At 42.3% G+C, this 24,182-nt stretch overlaps 1 protein-coding gene across 1 annotated transcript in view; it reads left to right on the plus strand.

Annotated features, from left to right (window-relative positions):
- The window catches only part of NOX3 (NADPH oxidase 3), a 37,611-nt gene extending 28,237 nt beyond the window's left edge, over positions 1-9,374 (plus strand). Inside the window, exons 10-13 of the mRNA XM_063124524.1 lie at positions 1,181-1,343; positions 2,316-2,462; positions 5,272-5,396; positions 9,248-9,374. Of these exons, the coding sequence (XP_062980594.1) occupies positions 1,181-1,343; positions 2,316-2,462; positions 5,272-5,396; positions 9,248-9,374 (562 nt within the window). The remainder of the gene's footprint in view (positions 1-1,180; positions 1,344-2,315; positions 2,463-5,271; positions 5,397-9,247) is intronic.
- Positions 9,375-24,182: the final 14,808 nt, after the last annotated feature.

Genomic DNA, 24,182 nt, shown 5'->3' on the forward strand with positions numbered 1-24,182 from the left:
ACAGCGGTGTGTGCCACATGACTTGCCCGGCAATTTCCAAGCTAGCTGCTGTCGTCAGGTGCAGTGGAGGATTCTGCCCCATTAGCAGTGCTGAAAATCCTACTGGCTTTTGTACAGAGTGGCAAGAAGGGCACCATCTCATCCTTTACCTGAGGCAGCAAAATGTCTTTACTTGAGGCAGCAAAACAGCTAGTATAGGGGTAGGCAACCTGGTGACCTCCAGATGTTTTGGACTACAACTTCCATCAGCCCAAGCCAGCATGGTCAACATTCATGGATTCTGGGAGATATCCAAAACATCTGGGGTGTCACTGGGTTGCCTATCCCAGAGCTAGATGAAGCTCCAGGTGAAGTTGTGGATTCTTGTTCTCATAAATGAAGACACCTCTAGTCATTGCAGCTGTGATGCTGATATGAATGTGCATCCAGATTCCGATCAGCTTTGTGAAGAAAAGCCTGCTTCTCCATAGAAATATCTCTTCCTGGATTGGATCTAACTTGTTTTACCTTCAAATCTCCTTGCCTCAGGCATTTAAATATAATTATTGAATTAGAAGCTAATGTATCTAATTCTATCCCATTCCTTACATTTTTCAGCCCTGCACCATGTTGTAAGAAGTTTTCGAACTGATTAAGAACATTCCCAGATTAAATCAGTTCCTCTGTGCTTTGATTTTTGCACACGATAGAAAAGAAAACTTTAAAAACCCAGGATGCGTTTTTAGTAAATCATAATTAAATATGCAAATAGGCCCACTAAATTTGGCCATGCAATTAAGTGACTAATCTGATTTCCAAAACCTTAAAATTGCAATTGCATGCTTAAATAAATGACCAGGTCCCGTATTCACATGGCCCTCCTGCTGTCTTGTGCTGTGATAAATAGGCTTTGGTATCAGAGCTCCACTCAGCTGTGACCCTTTATAAGAAAGGCAACTGCATCATCATTTTTTAAAAATGGAGACCCACTACATTTTGTGTATTAATTTATTTTATTCATTTAGTTTAAACATTGATATCCCAGACTTCTTGTCTTTACAGCAGCTAAGAATCCATATATTAAGACAACTATTTCATAAATACAAGAAAAAACAAACTCACAAAAATATAAAATCATTAAAAAATAAAGTAAAACACCGACAGTTATGGATTTGTAACACCAGTCTGAATGTCATTTCAGGCTAGCTGTGGATGGACCCTTTGGAGCTGCTGCCACAGATGTCTTTCAGTATCACATTAGTGTGTGCATTGCGGCAGGAATAGGAGCCACTCCCTTTGCCTCCATCCTGAAATCTATTTGGTATAAGTGCTGCAATCTAAATACAGAACTGAGGCTGGAAAAGGTACGTAATATTTTGGTGATGGATTTCATTTCTAAGGGTGCTTTTAAAACATCTGCCACTTTGGGAGGTAACCTTAACGAATTCTCGCTTAGCCTTTTAAAAGCCGCATTCTACACCCCATGCATAATTCTGTACATCTATATCATATCTCCCCTAAGCCTCCTTTTTTCCAAGCTAAGCAATTCCAGCTGTTGTAACCTTCCCTTGATCATTTTAGTTGACCTTTTATGCACTTTTTCCTCTAGTAAAATCTTCAGCCACTAGGGGCAGATGTCCTAACCAGCACATAGGTTGCAATCCATATGGTTTGAAACCACAGAAGATTAGTGTGCTGAGGAATACAGTTTTATACCTAACCCCCTGCTGTGGGGGTAGCTGTCCTTCAGGGATAGACCCTTCCATTAGGAGGCTATCAGTGTTCACCATGACAGGTGGCTGTGCCAAGAGGTTGCAACAAGTGTGCTTTCTGAAGATGGGGTGGGCAGAATGTGTCCAACTCTGGACAGCTGCCAACGCATTGAAGATTTGTCAGTATCAAACTAAGGGAGATTCCAACCTGTGCAAGGCCAGGACTGTTCACCAGTTATTGTATCCAATGCCCAAGCCCGCACAGAGTGCTGTGGCTTAGTAGATATTTGAACCACATCTCCTTGGCTGTGGTCCCTCTTGCTGTCATATTACTGGAAGTAGTTTAGATCAAGCAGTGAGAAGTATCTACATCTATGTTCCTCAGAGGCAGATTTTAAAAAATAAATCAGTGAAAACCATCTATTAATGAGTGGTGGAGTATTTTTTTAAAAACCAAGTTTACACATTTTCAATGCTGGATAGAAAATCAAGTATAAATTTACACCTGAGCACAGTGGCTGGCGATAAGATTAGCCACTTACTAGGAATAAATAATTTAAGAGCCATATAGGACGCCCGACGAAAGCTTGCACTTTGTTGAATTGTTTTACTTTCCCTTGACAGGTTTATTTCTATTGGATTTGCCGAGATCCATCTGCCTTTGAGTGGTTTGCTGATCTCCTGTGCTTGCTGGAAGCGCAAATGGCTCAGAAAGGGAAAGCCCATTTTCTAAGCTATCACATATTTCTTACCGGCTGGGATGAAAGTCAGGTATAAATGAAATCTTATGGGACTCAGTTACTGAATCTTACTTTTCCAGGACTGCAGCCTAAGGAACAGTAATCAAATGAATGCTTAATCGCATAAAGCATCGCTTCCTTAAAGCGAATGGTTGTTACATTTGTCTTTTGAAAGCATCCATTCCAAGTAGATGGCTGCGGAGTCCCTTGACGCCAAGGTCCTTCGTAGCTGCAGGAGCACCCAGATCTGAAACTGCTCCCCAAGCTCTCTTCTCTCTAGCTCACCTCTCCCCTTCTCTTCTCCCTCCTTCTGTTTGTTACCGGACCACTGCGCTCAGTGAACTACTCTTTCTGGTACCACTATGCTATCTCTGCCACCACTTGTACATCAGTCCCTATGGGACTATCTTGGTGAACTGATTGATGAGGGTGGAAAAAGAAGGTCACCCCCTGTTGCTGGGAAACAGTAAGACACTGGGAACTGCCTCCAGAGTAATTTAAACATGATTGGTGCCTGTCCTCCAATTGTCTAACTACCAGGGCACGCACTTCCATTCCGCCCTAACCCCACTGTGTGGGCTGCTGCACAAATCAATGCCACAGTGAGTTGATGTGTGTGTGTGTGTGTGTGTGTGAGAGAGAGAGAGAGAGAGAGAGAGTTTAGGATCAGCTAGGGAGGTTTTGCTTGTGATGTCCTTGAGGAATGTGGCCTTTGAGGCTACATCACATGGCAGAGGCAATTTGGTGATGGCACCCCAACTATGGAATTCTGGGAAAGATTCAGTTGACCCCCATGCTGTTGTCATTCAGGTAGCCATTAAAGATGTATTTATTTGTACAAGTTTTGGGGTATAGATAAGGGTTTTATCTGTTTTCTGGTGTTATAGTGATGGTTTTATTGCATTTTATCGTGTTTTTGTAATTTTAGAGTTATGATTTTAACAGCATACATGTGTTGCATTGTTTTTTTGGGGGTTGTTTGCTGCCTTGGGTTCCTTCCGAGGAAGGGCGGGATATAAATATAATTAAAAATTATATGAATGAAGCGCAAGGTTAAGGCATGGACTTACAGCTGGAAGATGGAGGAGAGTGAAAGGGGGAACAATGCAGGGGAAGAGAGAGAAGGAGGGTTGAGTCAGGCATATTGGGCAGTGCACTCCGTCATATATTGCTGACCCTGAGTAGGTACTACAGATTAAATTCAGTAGTGTATGCTTGCCTTTCCCAATCTGGAAGATGTGTTGAGCTACAACTCCCATCACCTACAGTCACTGACAATGCTGGCTAAGCGTGATGGGAGTTGCTCTCATCACATATGGAGGGCATCAGGCTGGTAGTGATATGTATATTGATCTGCTTGATCATGTGGGATTAGCCTCCATGCTAGCACTACACTTCACTCATGACTGGTTAGGACCCACATGGGATGCTACTTACATAAGTTATGGCATTCACAGCATGTGAAAAAGTGTGGCAACCATGCCACCCACGTATGAAGATGTACTAAGATCTAGACTAGTTGGGTTGGAACCATATCAACATGTGTGTAATGGGACTGTTTGAAGCTGATGACTCTGCCTATTCCTCCCTGGAAATCCCTGGGAGGTGGAGGCAATCTGAGTTTCCTAGATCTCCTCCTTCCCCCTCAATTCCTCACTTCACAATCCATGCCGTTCAGCCTTTTCAGGGGGCTGAGCAGCTTTTTTAGGGGGCTGAGGAAAGTGCCCGGGAGAGGAATGGTAGGGAAGTCTACTTCCGCCAACCCCGTTGTGCACAGGTTGATCTAGATACAACCCTTTGTGTATTTCCTGCATAGGCGTGCGAAAGGGATGTGCCTGGTGTGCCCAGGCACACCCTAATTTCTCAAGCAATAAGGGCCAAATTGAGGGGGCCTCTGAGTAGGGATCCAGAGGGAGATCTGGACGCAGCAGAATGGTCCTCCAGCTGCCCTCTGACTGCTCTGCCACTGTGCTGAAGAAATGCTACTTCCGAGAGAGCACCGTTGCTCCCAGCAGCAGGAGCAAAAAGGAATCGCTCTGCTGGGAGCCTCTCTGGCAGGAGCTGCACTTCAAAGAGGCGTGGAGGAGGGGCCCTGAAAGCAAATATCACCTCCTCTGTCCAGTGTAACCACAATGCCTCACCAATGCTGGGGCTTCCTCACTTCCCACCCACCCAAACTGCAACGGCCCTCCCATGGTCAGGCAAGCAAAACACAGAGCAGAGCATCAGTTCCTAAAGTCTTTAATAAATAAATGAATAAAAATAATGTCCTTTCTGACTTCATATTCAATAAATGTTAATCTTTTTTTTTTAAAAAAAAAAAAAAAACACAACCTGGGTGCACACCCCAATGAAATGTGCTGCGCACACCTATGATTTCCTGGTATCTGTATGCATAATTATTTAAAGTGCAATCCTATGCATGTTTTGACTAGCCAGATGGGGAATGCTGGGAGTTGTAGGACTTTTTTTCTGTCTAAACGTGCCTAGGATTGTACCTTTATTTATCTATTTATTTTTAACATTTATATGCTGCCTTGCCTGCTAAGATGCCTTCAAGGTAGTATACAACAATGTAAAACAGTAAAATTTTGCAGCCATAAAACCAAGGACATTAAAAACAATAAAACATTACAATATTAAAAACTACACATTTTAAAATTCATTTAATCTTTTAATCCACATCTCCATTCATATAGCTTTCCTTGTAAATTATTTCCTTGCTGAGTATTATATTATTATTTCCTTGTTGTGTGTTATAACCTTTCCTTGTTGATTCTAGTTTGAGGCTACAACTTGATGATTCTAAAATAATGACCTTTCGGTTCACTACAATATAGGCTACTCATATTGCCCTACATTATGATGAAAAGGTAGATGTAATTACTGGCTTGAGACAGAAGACCTTCTATGGAAGACCAAACTGGGACACTGAATTTAAACAAATAGCAGAAAATCATCCTAGGTAAGGCAAACAACCAAGTAATGTCATTATGATGAGTCTTTGCTAGTGTTCAAGGTAGGAAAGAGAGCCTGTACCTCTTTAAAAGTGACCCTTTTAAAAATAATTTAAGTTGGGTTCTTATGCGGAAAGCATCTTTATGTGTAATAAAGCTTTAAATGAAGAAATCTTAGATAGACAACGCCAATAAAATCTAATTTTTGGACAAGAAAATCTAATATTTAGAAGTATTTCAATATCTTGGCATTTGTCCAGCTATAATTGAAAGACACAATCCAATTATTGTTCAGCACAAAGGACAAAGTAACATTAATTTCTCTTGAAAATGGTTATTAAAGAGATAAACAGGGAGGCCTTTTTCTTATGATGTCAAAGATGTGTTTGTTCCCTACCATAATTGGCTGTGGATGTAAAGACAATGCTCTTATGTTATTAGTTCATCTCAGCTTGAAAGGTCTAAGTTGAACTCCAGAGTTTTTGCTAGGAAAAGCTTAGAGAAGCTTCTTTGTTCCCAGAAGCCTCTGAAACAATCATTAAGACCTATTTTGTCTTCATCGACCAGAAAAAGAAAATCTTTGTGATTTCTTAGTAGGGCCCAATATTTACCTACCCACTGACCAAAAGTAAATGCCAGGGGTGAAAAGAGCTCAAATATCTTTTTTAGAATAAGAAGAAATACTCATGTTTACTCAGACGTAAGCCCCACTGAGTTCAGTTGAACATACTTCCTAGAGTGCTTAGGAAAGCAGCCTTAGAAAAGGGGTATATATTGAAGATGGATGAAATCCAATGTCATGCGAACTGACATCCACTCACACAATAGGACTTTTTCCTTCTCTCCTCCCCTCTGCACCCCCCAATGTGCCCCCCCAACTCTGCTATGGAGGATCCCGCAATCATCCTGTTCTGTCTTTTTCTCCTTAATGGGTTTTCTGCATTAAGGGGGAAAATGGAAGAAGCTGCAGGAAAACACAAGAGTGGAAAACACAGGAGTAGAAGAAGATCATGGATCCCCTGTAAATATTCATGAATGAGGCAGGGTGATAGAACCATAAATGCCTCGTCTAGAAGCACCCATCATTTTGCCATTCAGTGTTCTGGTGGTCCAGAAGCTAGAAGCATTTTTTGCCACACAACCCAGCTCTTTTTCAGGGGGTCTGTCTCTAATAGCAATGTGTTCAGAAGTGTTTCCTGGTTTTATCTGGATTTTCATGAAATCAGCTTTGGTCATTCAGCAGCACATGAAGCAAGAAAAACTGTGCATACTTTACCTAAAACCCTGCTTTCTTTAATTCACCTTATTTAGGGGTTGGGTGGGTGGAGTCCCATCAGTTGAATTGAACATCATCAACTGCATAGACGCTGCTCAGCCAATGATAGAGGCTTGTTCCCCACTCCTGTCCACTTTACCCTACACCTCTCCCTCCTTATTCACCATTGGGATACAGTGAAATGTTAAAACAGCAATACATATTGTGAATTGGTAAACCAGCTACTGTGCTATTGGGAATGCTTGAAGCAGTACTACTGCGCTATTATGAATTAAGAATGGGAAAACCAGGCAGCCACAACTGTGAAATGGCAGCTAGTAAAGATGTGAAACCGACAGTAAAGTTTCTTTAAAAAAAAAAAAAAACACTGAAGAAGGAAGCAGCAGAAGAAATTGCCTCTTGCATTATATTCAAACCACATATAGTGCAAAGTTGTTGTTTTTTTAAAAAAGAAAAAAAATAGAGGATCAGCAAAGGGAAGTCCAGTACAGTGAGCCTGCAGCAGTAGTGCTATTTTACAGAACTGCTGCAATAGAAAAAGAAAATGAATGGAAGAGCAGCAAAGGGGGAGGCAGTATTGCGTCCTCCTCTTTGCTGCTCCTCTGTGTATTCTTTAGTTGCTACTATATGGCAGATGCATAAACAACAAGAGAAAAGCAGCAGCCCCATCTGCCCCTATATCTAACGTGGAGTAGTGAGTGAAATTGCACTATTGCGAAATAGCGCTACTGTGATACACCGCAAAAAGTAAATAAAGAGAGGAACAGCAAAAGAGCTGTTCAGCGATGGACCGCAAACTAGAAATAATTTTGCAGTAATGTGACTGAGAAAAAAATGCAACCTAACACTTACAAAAAAGGAGCAGCAATGTTGAACGCAGTAGTGGGAGTCTGAAACCACGCTATTTCTCAGCCCTAATGTGGGAAAAGAAGCCTAAGTGTGCTTCTGAAAATGGTGGGGGGAAACAGGGGGAAAGGGGAAGAGCTCTACCCTTTGACCCAGGTTGCAGCCAGGTCACAGACACACCCCTAGGCATGCCCAGTATGCCAGATTTAATTCGGAGGCTGAACCGTGCCATAGCACACTAAAACAATATTGCAAAAATGTGTCTTTTGAAAAAGGGAAGCTACAGGATTGCTGCGGGGTGGCAATAATGTCATGTGTCACAAACTATCCTGATGTGCACTCACTCTACACTACACACCAGTGTAGATTGGCCCCACGATAAGGTTGACATGACATATTATTACACGTACTTAGGAGCAGATGCATCTCAGCATAGCTTATGCATTGTATGCATTTCCCACAGATCTACCACATTAATATGTGGAATCCCTCTGAGGTGTGGAAGGTAGATATAAGTTACAGACGGTTCTATCCAATTAAACTATCCTGTTGTTGGAATGGGAAAGATGTGATTGCCCCTTTTGGGTATGCTCTGAAATGTCTAGATTTGAGGAACATGGGAGGGGGTTCTAGGGAGAAGAGAGGGGCAGAAAGTCCAACTGACCGAGCTGAAGTCCATTTGCGCAATGTTGGGCTTTACTCGGGGCTCTTTCAGATCAAGAGTGTGAAATTCCTTCCCATGGTAGTTCACATAAAGAATCAGAACAGGTGAAAAATACATGAAACACTCCTAATATGAGTTAAACAATGTCAACAACAGAATCAGCAGCAGTTTAAAATAATAATTAAAAACATCCACCTCAGAGCACCATTTTAATTAAAAGCAGATCGAAATATGCAAGTAGTTTAAAAATTGGACAAAGATGGAGCCATCTTCCTTGGGAGGGAGGTCCACAAATATGGAGCCACCACTGAAAAAGCTCTGCCCTGGCAGTTTAATAGATCTTGCTGGTTGGCCTACGAACAAGGCCTCCGAGGCTGATCTTAAGGTCCAGGAGGTCAGCACCATTTTATGTGTTCCATCACCATGTGAAGATGTGACTCTTTCCAGATGACTTTGTCAGAGGTTGATTGCTGATGGTTTTCCCCCCCTTACTGTTACTCCGATGGGAGGAGGTTTCCACTTCGTAATGGCTGCTGTTGTATAATTGCATACTATTTTTCTTTTGATGTTTTCATCAGTTGTTTCAATCTTTTGTTGTTGTTAGCAGCTTTCAATCATTTGTTTTATTTCTAAAAGTAGAGGAAGGATTCTATTTTAATAAATAAATAAATAAATATAAAATAAAATTCCTGATCTAATTGAAGGCCCTGGCCAAATGCAGGATTACATCTCTCCATCCCATGCATCTGGCAATCTTGCAAATGAGCCATCACTGCTCACTCTCAACAGATGCACATAACTCCTGATTCTCCGGGGCAGAAAGCATTTGTGTTAAAACGCCCATGGGGGGGATCTACACTACTGCTTTAAAGCACTTTAAAGCACTTTATAACAGTTTTGAAAACTGTTTGGGCCCAGGACACACTGCATATACAGTTTTCAAACGTTTTCAAAGTGTTTTAAAGCGCTTTAAAAGCAGTAGTGTAGATCCCCCCCATGTTCAGGGTTTTCATTTTTAAGGAAATACTTCTAGATTTACAGAATTAACCTGTTTCTCTTGATTTTCTTGGCAGCAACAGCATTGGTGTTTTCTTTTGTGGACCTAAAACTCTTTCTCAAATCCTTCAAAAGATGTGCAGCTGGCATTCATCTGCTGATCCAAGAGGTGTTCAATTTTACTACAACAAAGAAAGTTTCTAGATCTTCTTTTGAAAATGGTCATCGACACCTGTATGTTTGGTGCATTTTCCTCTTCCTTCCTTGTCTTGATTCAGGTGAAATTACAACATTCAGAAGCAGAATATTTGGTGCTGCATGTTTATTAAGGAAGCAATGTCTTTGTTTGTAACGACATTGGAACCTGACATTGCTTTGAGTAGGGTAGTCAGCCTTATGTCCTCCAGTTGTTTTGGATTACAACTACACCAGCCCCAGCTAGCATGGCCAATGTTAAAGAACAGTGGGAGTTCTAGTCCAAATGGTCTGAAAGGCACCAGGTTGCCTACCCCTTAGAGCATGGGTGCACAGCCTAAGGTATCTGAGACCAGATTTTGATGCTGTGTGCATCACCCTGTGATCCTGTGGATGAAGGGCAGTTTATACATCTTAAAAATGAATGAATAAAAATCGGAAGGAAAATCTTGTTCCATATGTACCTGTTTGGGACCCTTAGGTCATCTTCATCTCCTTCAAGAACCTCCACCAAAGGAAGTTAAGCTGATGGCAATGAGAGAGAACATCTTTTCTATTGTGGCACCCAACTTCCCAAAGAGGTTCACCTGGGGCCCTTCCACACGCCATACTGAAGGCGCATGCATGCGCCCCAAGTACGGCCCCAAAACGATAGTGTGTACTACAGCCTGAAGAGATGGAGGAGGCTGCAGCTGGGGAATCCGGGCGCGTCTGCTGCCGCCGCCAGCTCCCCACCGGCCTCCTGCTGCCGGGGTAAGAGCGACCCGAGTCGGAGAGCTCGGCGGCCGAGCACTCCGACCTGGGTCGCTCTTACCCCGGCAGCAGGAGGCTGGTGGGGAGGCGGAGGCGGCTGGGGAATCCGGGCGCGTCCTTGCCGCTGCCGCGGCCAGGCAGCCCCCTCCTCATGCTGCCCCGCGAGCGGAAGGGACAGCTGGCGGGCAGAGAGTAGTCGCCCGCCTTCCCCACGTGTCTTTGCTTCAGTTTGGCAGCTCGAGCCTGCCGCAGCTTTTTCGCGAGGAGTGCGCAACGGTGACAACGGCGGTGGCAGCAGCAGAAGCTTCCCGAGCGAGAAAGCGGGCCTTCCGTTGCTCTGCCCGGCTTTTCCCACCGCTGCTGCTGAGGAAATATTTCTTCCGCTTTCCTCACGCTACCACACCTCAGGGAGCAGCAGCTTGCTCTCCCGGGGAGCTTTGAAAGACAGGGTGGCAGTGTGCCAGACGCCCCCACGCCACCTTATCAGCATACGAAATCCTCCCACCCGGGTTCTGCATGCATACACACACACACCCGGGTCGAAGAGCTCAGCTTCTGCCTCCGCCGAGCTCTCCGACCTAGGTCGCTCTTATCCAGGCAGCAGGAGGCCGGCGGGGAGGCGGCGGCAGCAGCAGACGCTCCCGGATTCCCCAGCCGCCTCCTCCTCCGTCTCTTCTGGCTGTAGTACACACTATCGTTTTGGGGCCGTACTTGGGGTGCATGCATGCGCCTTCAGTACGGCGTGTGGAAGGGCCCCTGGTGCCTATGTTGTTATCTTTATGGTGACAGGTGAAGACCTTTCTTTTCGCCCAAGCATGTTAGGGTTTAGCTTTTAGATTTTAGGGTTTTCTTTATATATTTTAGTGCTATGTTGTGTTATGTCTTTTTGTATTGTATTTTTTTAGCTTTTATAACACACTGAAAGAAAAAATGTTATTGGGTGATTCAAAAATGAATTAAATCATTAAATAATATCATAGTTAACACTAGAGCTATATATTGACCTGGTTTAGATGACATGCTAAGCCATGGTAGTTAAGCATTTTTAGCTAAACATTATAGCATAGCGTACTGTGTGAACCATGACTTAGCATGTTATGTGAACCATTCCTAACCATATTCGATACATAACCATTTGCTGCAAAAGTGTTAGTGGCCTAACCATGGCTTAGCGTGTTGTCTGAACAAGCCCACTGTAATGCTCACCCCACTTCCCCAGGTGGTGCAAAGTTCCAGGGGCCCAACATTTCACTGGGTTTTGTTTCCTTTCGAAAGAGACTAAAGGCATCTTGCAATATTTGAGTTTGCTTATAAAAATAAACAAGTTGAGCACAGCTAGTGGCAGATGGCTTAAATCCACTCCCTCCCCATCAGATCTCCAGAGAGAGGCATCCCTACCCAGTGCCTGTTTACACTTCCCTGTGCCTGTTTGCATTCTCTTTCCCTCCTTATTGTTTACTACAACTTTATTAGATTGTAAGCCTATGCGGCAGGGTCTTGCTATTTACTGTGTAATCTGCACAGCACCATGTACATTGATGGTGCTATATAAATAAATAATAATAATAATAATAATAATAATAATAATAATCCCCCAAAAGTCACCTTTGAGCTCTCAAGCCCTCTGCTTCTTTCTCAGACTACCCCTCGAAAATTCTGCAGATGGTGTTGTTTCTTTTTCATACACAGATCTTGCTTCAGAACTTGTACACAGATCTCCCTTAGCTGGAAGGAGGGAGTAGTAGATGGAGAGAGAAGGATGCCTTTGCCAAAATGGCTCTCATTTTCAAGAAGTATCTTCAGCTATTTCCTAGAGCTTTTCTACATGAGGCATTTATTGTGCACTCATGATTCCTCATTCGCAGTAGTTTGCAAGTGCTTTAGATGATGTTTGCATCCTTCTCGGCCTCCCCTGTGCTTTCAAGAATTTTTTTGGGGTGGGGGGTTGGGTTTTTTTTTAATCGGGGAGAGTACAATATTTTTGGGAAAGGCAGAATAAAATGCTAGTGTAGTTGTGCAATACTACTATACCACAGTGCCACCTAGAAGTTATGTAACAGAATATATAGAAAGACAGAGAATGAAGCCCCAGGGGAAAAAAATTTGTAGAGGATCTGAACTTAATCCCACAAACAATCCGGAACCAGAAGCATGTTAAAGTGGCAAGTTAAAAGCCTCATCTAGAAAAGCCCCTTGTCACTGAAGGCCATCTGTTTCTAAGGTGTGCCTGGTATGTTTTGCCACTGACTGTCCAAGAAGCTTCAAGAAGTCCTTCTGGTTCCATTAAACTTCTCCTATACAATCCCCCCACCCCCAGTCTCACAACAATATTCTGGGAAAGATAAGAGAGCTAGCTATATTTGGCCTATAGGGAAAAGAAGATGAGAGGAGATTTGCTGTGGGATTCCAGTTACTTAAACAAATCATTGTATATAAATGATAGCATACCTAGATTATGCTTAGCATAAACAAAATGTTGGACAGGACTATGGAGAGATTAACAAGGTTCTCCAGGCCTGTCACTCAATCACTGAAAGCGAGTGGTTAGCACAGCTCGACTGGGGAGGTGGGGGTAAGGACTGGGCTTTCCTCACTGACGGTGGTAGCATCGCAGGAGAGCTGCAGTGCTGCTGCTCCAACAATGGGTGTGGGGAGAAGGTTCTTTCTGCTATTTGTTGTGGGGGCTATCTCCCCCACTGCATCCACCTTGCAGCGTAAATGGAGGAGGGGATGGAGAAAAGTGCCACCTTCCCATGGTGCTTCTGCTCTGGCTCCAACGTTGCAACAGCTCCTCCTCCTCTACTTCAAGGGCTAAGAGCCAAACTGCACGTTACACCATGTAGCTGAGGGTTAGCTGTTCATTTGCTCTTGTATAAGCACGTGCAGCTCCAATATGGATCAGGACCACTGTGCACCAGGAGGGGACGATTAAACCCCACACCAAACATAATGTGTTTAGGGAACATAACATTTATGATCAAGTTGTCTGATTCTAAAAAGAAAGAATCTATGAACTCCAAAGAATTACTACCTAGCAATACATTTGTTCAACAGTAAACAAAAGAAAGGCATTACAGTCATACTGAGGTGTAAAATACAGATCAAGGGGATCCGATAATGCATTTACTGATCCACACAATAAAATCTGAAGTACAAAACATCCCAGGTGTGTCACCAGGTGAACAAGACAAATGACAACATTATACATACACACACAAACATACACAGGTGGGGAGCACTAGAAAAAAACAAGAGAGAATATATAGGGCAAGAAAAAGCCCCATAAGGATAAAAATTATTACTGAAGTCTACTGGTATAGTTTATCATCTTTTGTTTGGGAACAAAATATGTATGTAGGTCTTGCTGTAAAAGACGCAGTTGTAATATTATTGAGTTCAAGGCTGTGCATCTTTATTTCCAAATAGTTTAAAAAGATTTTTTTCCAATGTGTTGAATGATTAATGTGGGGCATAAACTGAAGCCACAGAGCAAGTGATGAATGAACCTGTCCCACTCTGCCTAGAGGCATCCCCTCCCCTTCAACATTAGAGGAAGTTGACATGCTTAAAATATATATTTTAGAAAGAGAAAGACATCAGGCTTGTTGTGTGAGTAAAAGAGGAATGTTGTGCTGAAACTAGTATCTGCTACTACTCTATGAAACAAAAGAGGTGATAATTTTCTGCTGATCCAGAGTGATTGTTTTAATGGACCTATACAGAAAGCAAGTAGCGCTGAGGTCCTATGCTAAACACACACACACACACACACACACACACACACACACACACACACACACACAGAGTCCATACTTAGCTAGCCTCCTGCAACAAGATGTAATGTTTTGCTTCTGGCTCAACATGGCATCTCTTCACTGTTTTGATTTATTCTCAATTTTGCAAATCACTCTGGTATGCTACAGAAGATGCATTTTGAGCCTTTGCTGTAGTTCATTGAGTAGCAGAACTGTTATCGCTGTGAGAGGTGAATTTCACTGGTATCAGGGTGAGTGGCTTAGAATAAAAGGAAAGGAATGACTGGCGAGGTTTGTTAGATGCGAATGAAACTGTATTTACATTTTTATGGATGTGGTTGAAATCAAAATAGATAATAGGAAGAGGTTGTGTAGCACCCTGCTTGGAGAAGTGCTATTTTACACATTGGCTTCAATATTAGGAGTGCATATGAAATGCCTATATTATTACATATATGTATTCGGTGAGCAACTAAATAAGATACCAGAGGAAAGGCAGCAGTGTGTGTGGCATCTTAAAGACCTTAAATAATATATTATGGTATAAACCTTTGTGGATTACAGTCCACTTCATCAGATGTATGAAGTATTTCCTGAGTTATCAGTTTACTTATAGTTGGGGCAGCAGCATTTAATCTGATAACGTGGACAATGTCTACAAAAGGTTATGCCATTATAATTTAGGGTGTGAACCTATGGATGTTTAGGTAGAAAGAAGTCCTATAAATCCCAGCATTCCCCAGCCAGCATGCTGGGAATTGTGGGACTTTTTTGTCTAAATATACATAGGATTGCACCATTAGTCTTTTAACTTCCTGCAAGACTTTGTTGTTTTTGCTGCAACAAATTATGGGTTGCCATCATGGGAAAATCCAGCCCTTTTAGTCTCACCACATTTCTCTGGAGGCCCCAAGTGAGCCTGCATTTGTGAGCTGAGCTTCAGGCTTTTTCCAGAATCCAGGACATTTCTCTCCACCCCCCCTTTTTTTTTACACAAATGGCAGCTACAATTTGCATAATTTTGTGCAAATTGCACATGTAGTTTGTGCAAATTAAGCAGTGCATGCAGTTTGTGCAAATTAAGTAATGTAGGCTGCAATTTGCACAAATAATGCAATTTATGCTCAAAATTCTCAAATTCCATCTGCAATATGCATACTAAAGTGATTTATAGAGGGGGAACAGGAATCCAAGAGCTAGCCTGACTCAAGCTGCTGAAAGTTCAGTGAACTTCACACTTGGACAGATCCCTCCGACATCCCTATAAAAAAAACCTCACATGGCCACTCCTCTGCAAGTTAGACCAGCGTGTCACCATTCACATCATATATGTGAGTGTGGAGGGGGGCATCTCGTCAGGTAAGTGAAGATTTTTATCCTTCAGTGAAATACAGGCTTCACTCTGCCTAGGAGGAAGTAAAAGATTTCTGCTATCTGGTCCTGACAACCAGGTAGGTTCCTGAAGAACCTAGTTCCCACAAAGCCCAGTTTCTTCTATCTTTCTTTTTCTCTACATCCCAAAGGTCTCTGGTTGTCCACTTTGTATCCTAATTGACTGTTATTATCCAGTCCATCTACAAAAGTTGACTGGACTGGCAGCTGAATCTTCATTCCATACTGCTAATATGATAGCATCACCCACCTCAAAATAATCATGGCGTATGCCTTGTTCTTGGAAGACTGAATTGTGATAGGGAGACCAAGCCCACTGTATATCCATTCACCTAGAAGGAACTCTTGTCACTGGATATGTTTAGGACTATACTGAAAGAAATTATTATTGCTATCTCTGTTCTCCACGTTCTTGCACAAAGGATGGACAATGTCTGGGAATTAATGGCAGAAAGGATGGGATATAACACAGGTTGATTGGCAGGTATTATCCTGTCTTGTTGTGTTTTTACACAGAGAAATCCAAAAATCAGTGTTGCAAGATTAATGAATTTTCAGTTGGATATGAAGGTAAATGAACAGAGAAGTAAAATACTCCCCATCCTCACCAGTCCCAATTTTGCTGTCATACTTGACTATGTTATTAATTCTAATGACTGCCCAAGTGCATGAAGAATTTAGTTAAAGCATTAAGCTGGGGAAGCTCTGTCAATTGAAGGAAATGCTGTCAGTTAAGAAATCTGCTTATCACAAACTAGGTTTATGGGCTAGAGAAGTGGTGGCCTCATAGCCAGAGCCCAAACCAACGTTATAACACTAGATAGATTCCCTGTGGCTCCCCACTTCTTTCCACTAAAAATTCCATTCAGTTATTCTACAGGTGGTTAATCACATGCTCAGGATCTCCTGCATGGAAGAAACATTACATTTAATTCTCAAAAAATTAAAATTAAAAATAAATAAATCCGCATTTCCAGGTAGACATGTCTTTTGCATGGACTTTTCTACCTTGTTAACTTTTTGGTTCAACTCTTGGGGCCACTCAAAAAAATATCTTTTGCACATTTCTCCACTATCTAAGCCATGACACAGACACATTCCTAAATCTATTTGTTATGGAGCAGCCTCACTGAGCTGAATAGCACGATTATGGAGAAAATGTGTTTTGGCATGAGTGTCTTAGTATGAATCCAAAGTAAAAAATATTGGATGAAAGCAGAGGCGGGTGACTTTTGGCCCTCCAGATGTTGGACTGCAACTCCCATCATCCATCACCACTGGCTATGCTGGATAGGGCTCATGGGAGTTGAAGTTCAGTAACATCTTGTGGGCCATGAACCACCCACCCTTAGACTAATGGAACAAGAACTGCTTGGCTTTTATTGAAATATTTCATCATTCTTGCATAGCCAGAGCCCAAACCATTTCATCAGCATCCAATGATAACTCAGTGCTAACAGTAATGAAGTTACACTAGTGTAAACCAATGCTTGCACAATGTACCTAGTGGGTGCTAGTGTAACAGGGGGGAATGGCATAAATAAAATGTGTATATTGTAAAGAAAGAGAAGAAAAAGAGGTTGTCAGAGCTCTACAATTAAAGGTAGCTATGTCAGTAGAAAATGGTACTGCTGCCCCATAAGATTTATTAGCCACAGCTTCCCTGCCCCTCCAGTTAGTCAGGAGATGGGCTAAATAAATACTGACTGTAACAAGGCTTTCAAGCACTTCTCCTCATTCAAAAATAAAGTGGCACATTCATGATAAACATTACTCAAAAGAAAAAAAAAGAAAAATTACTATAGATCACCATTCTCCAAGCTGGTACTCTCCAGATGTGCCAGACTACAACTTCTATCATCCTCAGCCAGTGACCCTGCTGGCTGGAGTTGGCAGGGTTTGTAGTCCAGCACATCTGGAAGGCACCACATCAGGGAAGGCAGCCACAGATAATAGTGTTTAGTAAGCATGGGATGAGATTACTCTTAAAAATGTGAGGAAGAAAAGAATGGCCTCAGCTCTTTCCAGCTCTCCAGAAGAGCTGGGGGGAAGTGTCTTCCCTACCTCCTCCCCCTCATGCGAGCACCGAGCTCAAACCTAATACAGCTTGATGAAACTAGTTTGGAAAACATTGACCCATTCCACATGGCAGGTCAGCTGTGTGACTGCTCAGGGCAGAGGGAGCGGCACACAACGGAGTGTTTGAAAAGTTTGGGAAAGGCAAAAAACATTAAGTTCAACTCAGTAAATCCTTGCAGAAAAAAAAAAGTGAAATACCATGGCCACTTATTTGTATTACAGTTTTGACTTCCTTTGTGGTAGGAAACATACCCTATCTTGAGCTACCTGAGGGTCCAGTGTAAGATTTTGGTTTTATAGAAACTGTAGATTTTGTCATCATTGTTGTTAACTCTTTATGGAACATTTCCCTTTTACAAAAATGTAATATTCAATGTTATTTGGGAATATAATAGAATAGAGTAACACACACACACACACACACCTCAAACATAAATACCATCCTTTGCACTGGTGGACTATGAGAAAAAGAGTTTAAGGGGGGCAAATTTTAAAAATCATTAAAAATCAAGGGATGACCCAGTCTGATTCAAATTTGGTGTGCTGAAAGCCCTCCTTAAGAGCTATCACAGTCCCAATTTGAATCTCTTTATCTTTAAAACTTATGCAGATGTAAGCATTTGTTTAATTTCCATTTTAAAAATCCCTTAAAATCAAGGGATAATCCAATCGGATTAAAATTGGGCATGCTGAAAGCCCTCCTTAAGACCTATCACTGTGCCAATTTGGATCTCTTTATCTTTAAAAATGAGGGAGCTGCTGGCAAGGAGGGTGCATTTTCCACATTTCTTTTAAGGTGAAAATACCTACTCAGGAGTAAGAACATAAGAGTTCAATGGGACCTCTCCTTGCTCCAAAGGGACTGCTTATAACCCACATGCAAATTTAATCCATAGATTAATTGATTAATCAACTAAAACTCCTGTCAACTGCCCTTCCTTCATTCAACCCAGCAGCCAGGAAACAGGCAGAGGAAAGGATTTGAATTTGAATTTAAAAACACCCGCAAAAAAAGCAAGCCCCTCTCTTTCGTCAGCAATATTGCCCCTTGGAAACATGCTCACAGAACATCGGATTGAAAACAATGGATGAAAATACACATTGAAGTTTGAGCGGTGTGCTTTTGCATTACTGGAAGAACTGGACTTTGCGCGCACCAAAAAATGTCGCTAACAACCACAATCAGAGCAGGACATGGTAGATGTCATCTGAGTCCTTTGCATGCAAAGCACTGCGACAACAGACTATAACGCTGGTGTGATGGAGCTTTAACTCTAGCTCTTCTTCTAAGGGGGCAATCCTATGCATGTTTAGACAGGCCGAAAGCCTACAATACCCAGCATCCTCCAGCCAGCAGTGGCTTTTTTCTGTCTAAACATGCATAGGATTATGCCCTAAGATTATGTCTTGCAAACATCCAAGAAATGCAACCCATAGGCTTCTGGTTGGCCACTGTGGGAAACAGGATGGTAGATTAAATAGGCCTTTGGTCTGATCCATCAGGGCACTTATGTTCTTAATGGTAGTTAATATTTTTATCCTACTTAAGTCTTCCAAAAAATGACACATGGACCATGTCCATAAACTTACAAACTAAAATGGCAAAAGCACAAAGAATGGGGAGTGGAGGGAAAAGGTAGAGGAAGAAGATCCATCTGACAATGCTTGAGTAAAGTGCTGAGTTGTAAACAGGCATTTTTATATCCACATAAGGCTAGGCTGATTTTCCCTTGCAGGTCTCCTTGCTTCAGTAGAAATTATGCAATGAGGCCCGCCTGGCGCCAGCATTGTCATCTTTTCGGCGCCAGGTCAAGACTTTTTTCTTCTCCCAGGCATTTAGCAATATGTAATGAGCCTGGGTAGTTTTGTTTGTTTTGTTCTTGGCTCATTGTTTCTAAAGTTGTTACAGTGGTTTTAAATGTATGTGCATTTGTATGTTTTTGTGTTTTTTAATTTTTGAATATTGTTTTTAAATGTTTTATCTTATGTAAACTGCCCAGAGAGCTTCGGCTATGGGGCGGTATACAAATGTAATAAATAAATAAACTATCCAGTGGTAATGTCTTCCAATATTAAAAAGCCTGGGGAGGAAAAAAAGAGAGCAAAAAAGCTCTTTAGCTGGTATTGTGCCATCATCAAAAAGGCCCACTCCCTAGTAGACACTCAATTCACATCATTCATATTGCACATAGAAACACCTCAGACTACAGAGCAACTGTAATTAACAATAAGGGAGGGGGCCTTTTCGGTGGTTGCCCCCGACTGTGGAATGATCTCCCCGATGAGGCTCGCCTGGCGCCAACATTGTTATCTTTTCAGCGCCAGGTCAAGACTTTTCTCTTCTCCCAGGCATTTCAACAGCATTTAACAACGTTAAGTTTGTTTTAAATGGACCCCAGAATTGTTGTTTTTAAATGGATATTGTTGTTTTTATACTGTTTTTTATGTTTTTGATGGTTTTTAAATTTTGTATTTTTAATGTTTACCATTTTTAATTGTTGTAAACCGCCCAGAGAGCTTCGGCTGTGGGGCGGTATATAAATGTAATAAATAAATAAATAACCCATTTATTTATTCAGAGATATCTACATTTTAGCTGTATGCTGTATGGGAGAATTAATGTTAACAGGAAACACAGGGCTACATATGAAAATGCCAGCTATTTGTCAAATTTACCTTCTGTAGTATTTCTCCATTTTCCGACGTCATTACAGTTTCTTTCCTCGCTCTCACGGGCAGCATCCAATGAAGCGGAGCTGGGATATGGAAATAGTGGTAGACTTGTATTTCTTGTAATATTTAAGAACACGTTACACCAAGGGTAGAAAACTTTTTGGGCCTGTGGACACATTTGAAAATTTGACAAACTGTCCTGGGCACAACCTTAAAATGGCTGCCATGGGTGAGCATAGATGACAAGTAACCTGCCCAGAGGCATTCAAGGAAAATTAAGATGGCAGCAGCTAGAGGCTCCCAGTTCTCATTAAGCAATCCCAGGCCTTAGCTAGGCCTAAGGTTTATCCCGGGGTCGTCCCTGCCTGCTCCCAGGATCCCCTGTGTGTCATTTACATGAACAGGGATGACCCCAAGACGATCCCGGGATGAACCTTAGGTCTAGCTAAGGCCCCAGTTGCCAGTAAGAAAATATTAAAACAAATAAATACAAATTGGGAGGAATAGGGTGTTTCAATGGGCATCAAGGAAGGTGACCGGGAGCCACTGGGGCCCATGGGCTTCACGCTGCCTATCCCTTGTCCTACAGGTTACATAGTACCATTTTCTCCATAGCAAGATGACATTGTCATTATCTTCATCATAGAACCATGACTAGTTAACTTTAACTCAGCTGCCAGGAAACTGCCATTCTGAAGACTTTTCAGGGTGAGTTGACAACTGACAGCATGATCTATGAAACCACAGTTATAGGTTCCATATACATATCTCCAAAAAACAACCTCCCAAAAAATCATCTTCCATTGCAAATAAACATTTTGTATTTATATTTATATTCAAGCAACCAGACTCCATCTACAGCATCCAGTTATTTAAACATTTTCTTAAAACCACTTTAAGATTACAGCATCCACTTAGCATGGAACAAGAGTGGCACCTAGTGGTCAGATGAGTCAGCCCAAAGCACATGTTTTGTATTGGCTACTTTTTATTATTATTATTATTTCTACATGTTCTCTTATCTCTTTTCTTATTGAGTAGAAGATCAGGATTGTTTTCCCTTCCCTGCATTGGATTTATGCAGAAGGCAAGAAAACAAGACCTCAGATATGACTTTTCATTTGAATTGTTCTAGTGCCATGAAATACTTGAAGAGAGAAAGTTCCCAAATATTTTGGCCACATTTTTTTTTAAGGCGGTTATTCCTCCTCTTGGACTCGTAAACCGTTTTTAATCTTGGAATGTCTGCCTCTTCCACATTTTGCTCCTCTTAGACCTTCCCATTTTGTTGCCCCATTATTGTGATGTTGTTGTTTTTTTACCTTTGTATACCTGCTTCCACACACAGATCTCCCTGTGCAGGATCACTTATTTATTATTCACAGCATTTTTACTCCACTCTTCAACCATAAAAAATAAGAGGCTCCCAGCCGGAGTGGCTTACAAAAAGACAGTCCAATTAACACCATGAGTGTGTTTGATACAGAATCATGGATGTAGTTTACAAGAGTGGGCTTTAACTTCTATGGCACTCCCATCTTAAATTAAAACTAAGTTGTTTTTTAAATGAGAGCTTTGGCTATAGGGCTATATAGAAATGTAAACAACAACAACAACAACAGATATTATAGTTTGATTTTTAAATGATTTAAAGGGAGGAAATCCAAATTAAAATTTAAAAGATCCGATTAAAAATGTCATCAGTTTTTAAATCAAAGTAACCTCTCACAACACTGAGAGAATGACACACTTTTCTGGTAACATCTTTGCCAAGGTTCTACACTTACAGTGACCCGGAGTGTCGGCCTCTTGCTTATTTTTCACAGTATGATTATCAACACCACCAACTCTACCTGTGCATCTCTTACTTCACTCCTGTTGCACCCATTCCATTCATAGATTCTAATATTTAAAATAAAAATTGGCTATGGCCTTAGTTGTGGGACTCCAGGAAAGAAGGTCCATTTGACTGTATATTATTGAATGCAGGGGGACATGATGTAAGGCCATGTTACTAGGGGTGTGCACGGACCCCCCACTCCGCTTCACTTTCAGATCCGCCATTTTCGGATCGGGCTGCTCCGCCCCGCACCCACTCTGCCTGTGCCCACTCCGCTCCGCTCGGAGCTCCGGATCCGGATCGGAGCTCCGTTCCCCCCCCATAGGGGGGGGTTACCGGGCCCTGCCGCCATCGCCGCCTATGCGGCGACGGCGGCAGAGCCTGGTAAGGGACCAAGGGAGAGGGGGACCTTACCTGCCTCCGTCCGCGGTCCGTCGCCGTCTTCAATTGAGCCCGCGGTTCCACCAGGAAGTCTGGGCCGCAAGCTGACAGACCGCGGACGGAGGCAGGTAAGGGAGAGGAGGGTGGGGGGGTTACCGGGCCCTGCCGCTGTCGCAGCATGGGCGACAGCGACAGCGGCAGGGCCCGATAAACCCCACTTACCTTTCCGGCGGAGCTCCGGATCGAGGCGAAGGATCCGCCTTCACCTCGATCCTCTCCGCCATGCTCCGCCGGCCCCCCAATCCTCTTCGCCTCCGCCTTAAGGGCAGGCGAAGCCCCCCGCTCCGCTCCTGCTTCTCCGGTCCGATTAGAAGTGGAGCACATCCCTACATGTTACCATTGCTAGTTATCATTATTTTCATGGGTAAAGGTTTAGGCATGGAAAAAAATACTGCAATTTTTCTCCAAACATTTTTAATCACATAAAAACAAGTTCTTGTGGACTTTATCTACTAAACTGACAGCAATGCTCAGGCTGCAGCCCTATAAACACTTACCTGGGAATAGGTATCATAGGTCTGACTTCTAAGTGGACATGCATGAGATTGCACTGCAGCATAAATGGAATCCACCATGCCCTGCTGTTGTGATCATTTTAGTTGCATTGCAGATTGTGAAGAAAAGCTATGCATGGTGTTTATAGTAACGAACTTGATCAAAGTAATATGCCTGCATAAAATATTTTAAATCCAGTTTCCTAGAAAACAATTTATCTTTATATCTGTCATAACAGGGAAGCCACTTCTTGCCAAGGTGTAAGTGGTAAAATTTCAAGGGGCATTGTCTTTCCAACCACACACACACATAAACTGCAATTTTTCTGTTTTTCTTTTCCCTCCCTATCCCTTTTTCCTTTTATATTGTGTCATTTTAGATTATAAACCCAAGGGAAGAAACTGTCTTCTTTTTATTGATCTGTGTATACCGCTCTGGGAGCCTATCTGGCTGAAGAGCAAGGTATAAATGCTTTAAGTAAAATAAATTAAGAAATCCGGTTGTTGTAGTCAATATACTTACATTTTTCATTCCTGCAATTGTTTTAAAGTTGTATGTTTTGTGTGTGCTTAAAATAATACATACTGTATAATAAAGAAAGCAAACAAGAAACTGAAGACACAACAGAATCATATACAGGATTCTGGAAACCTGCTTACACCATGGAATATCACAAAATGGAGGAGTAATTGGTTTCCAATTTCACACATTAGGCCGCAATCCTATGCATGTTTAGACAGAATACATGTCCTACAACTCCCAGCATTTCCAGTCAGATGTTTTTCTGTTGAAACATGATGTCAGGGATAGGTACAAGACCAGCCTTGAACCTAGTAGGTGGATTTATTAGGAAATAGTTTGAGAATGTCAGATGTCTCTGCAAGCTGATCTCTGTAAGAAGTTCCAACGGGATCTAGCTTGCTTACTCCCTGTTGCGGCCTTGAAGCTGCTGGTTCTCTGGGAACTTGAGAGTGTTTTGAAAGAAGGAGACCACTCTTAGAAGCTGTCACTCAGATTGTAGCATCACCTTGGTGGGTTGTGCCATCCCGCCCTGTTGGTACATGGGCATGGCTTACAGGTCAGAGGACCTGTCTGTCAAGTGGCTTTGAATAGGCCTTAAATGCTGGTGCAAAGCTGAAAAGGCTTTGCTAGGTTTCACCTCTCAACGCAAGGCCTGACCTCCCTCCTGCTTGGGATTCCATCTCTGGTTGAGACTTTGAAAGCACTCTGCACATGGACCCTTTGCTATTTGGACTTTAGATATCTAAGAATTGTGCCATGAAAAGTACTGTTAGGCTTTTCATAGACTTGGTCTTGCATTTGCTGTGGATTGTGTGCGTGTGGCCTGAGGTGGCAAGACATTTTCCCCGTCATGTGCAGGGGAGTTCA

Source organism: Elgaria multicarinata, chromosome 4 (genome assembly GCF_023053635.1).
Source record: "Elgaria multicarinata webbii isolate HBS135686 ecotype San Diego chromosome 4, rElgMul1.1.pri, whole genome shotgun sequence".
Lineage (NCBI taxonomy): Eukaryota > Metazoa > Chordata > Lepidosauria > Squamata > Anguidae > Elgaria > Elgaria multicarinata.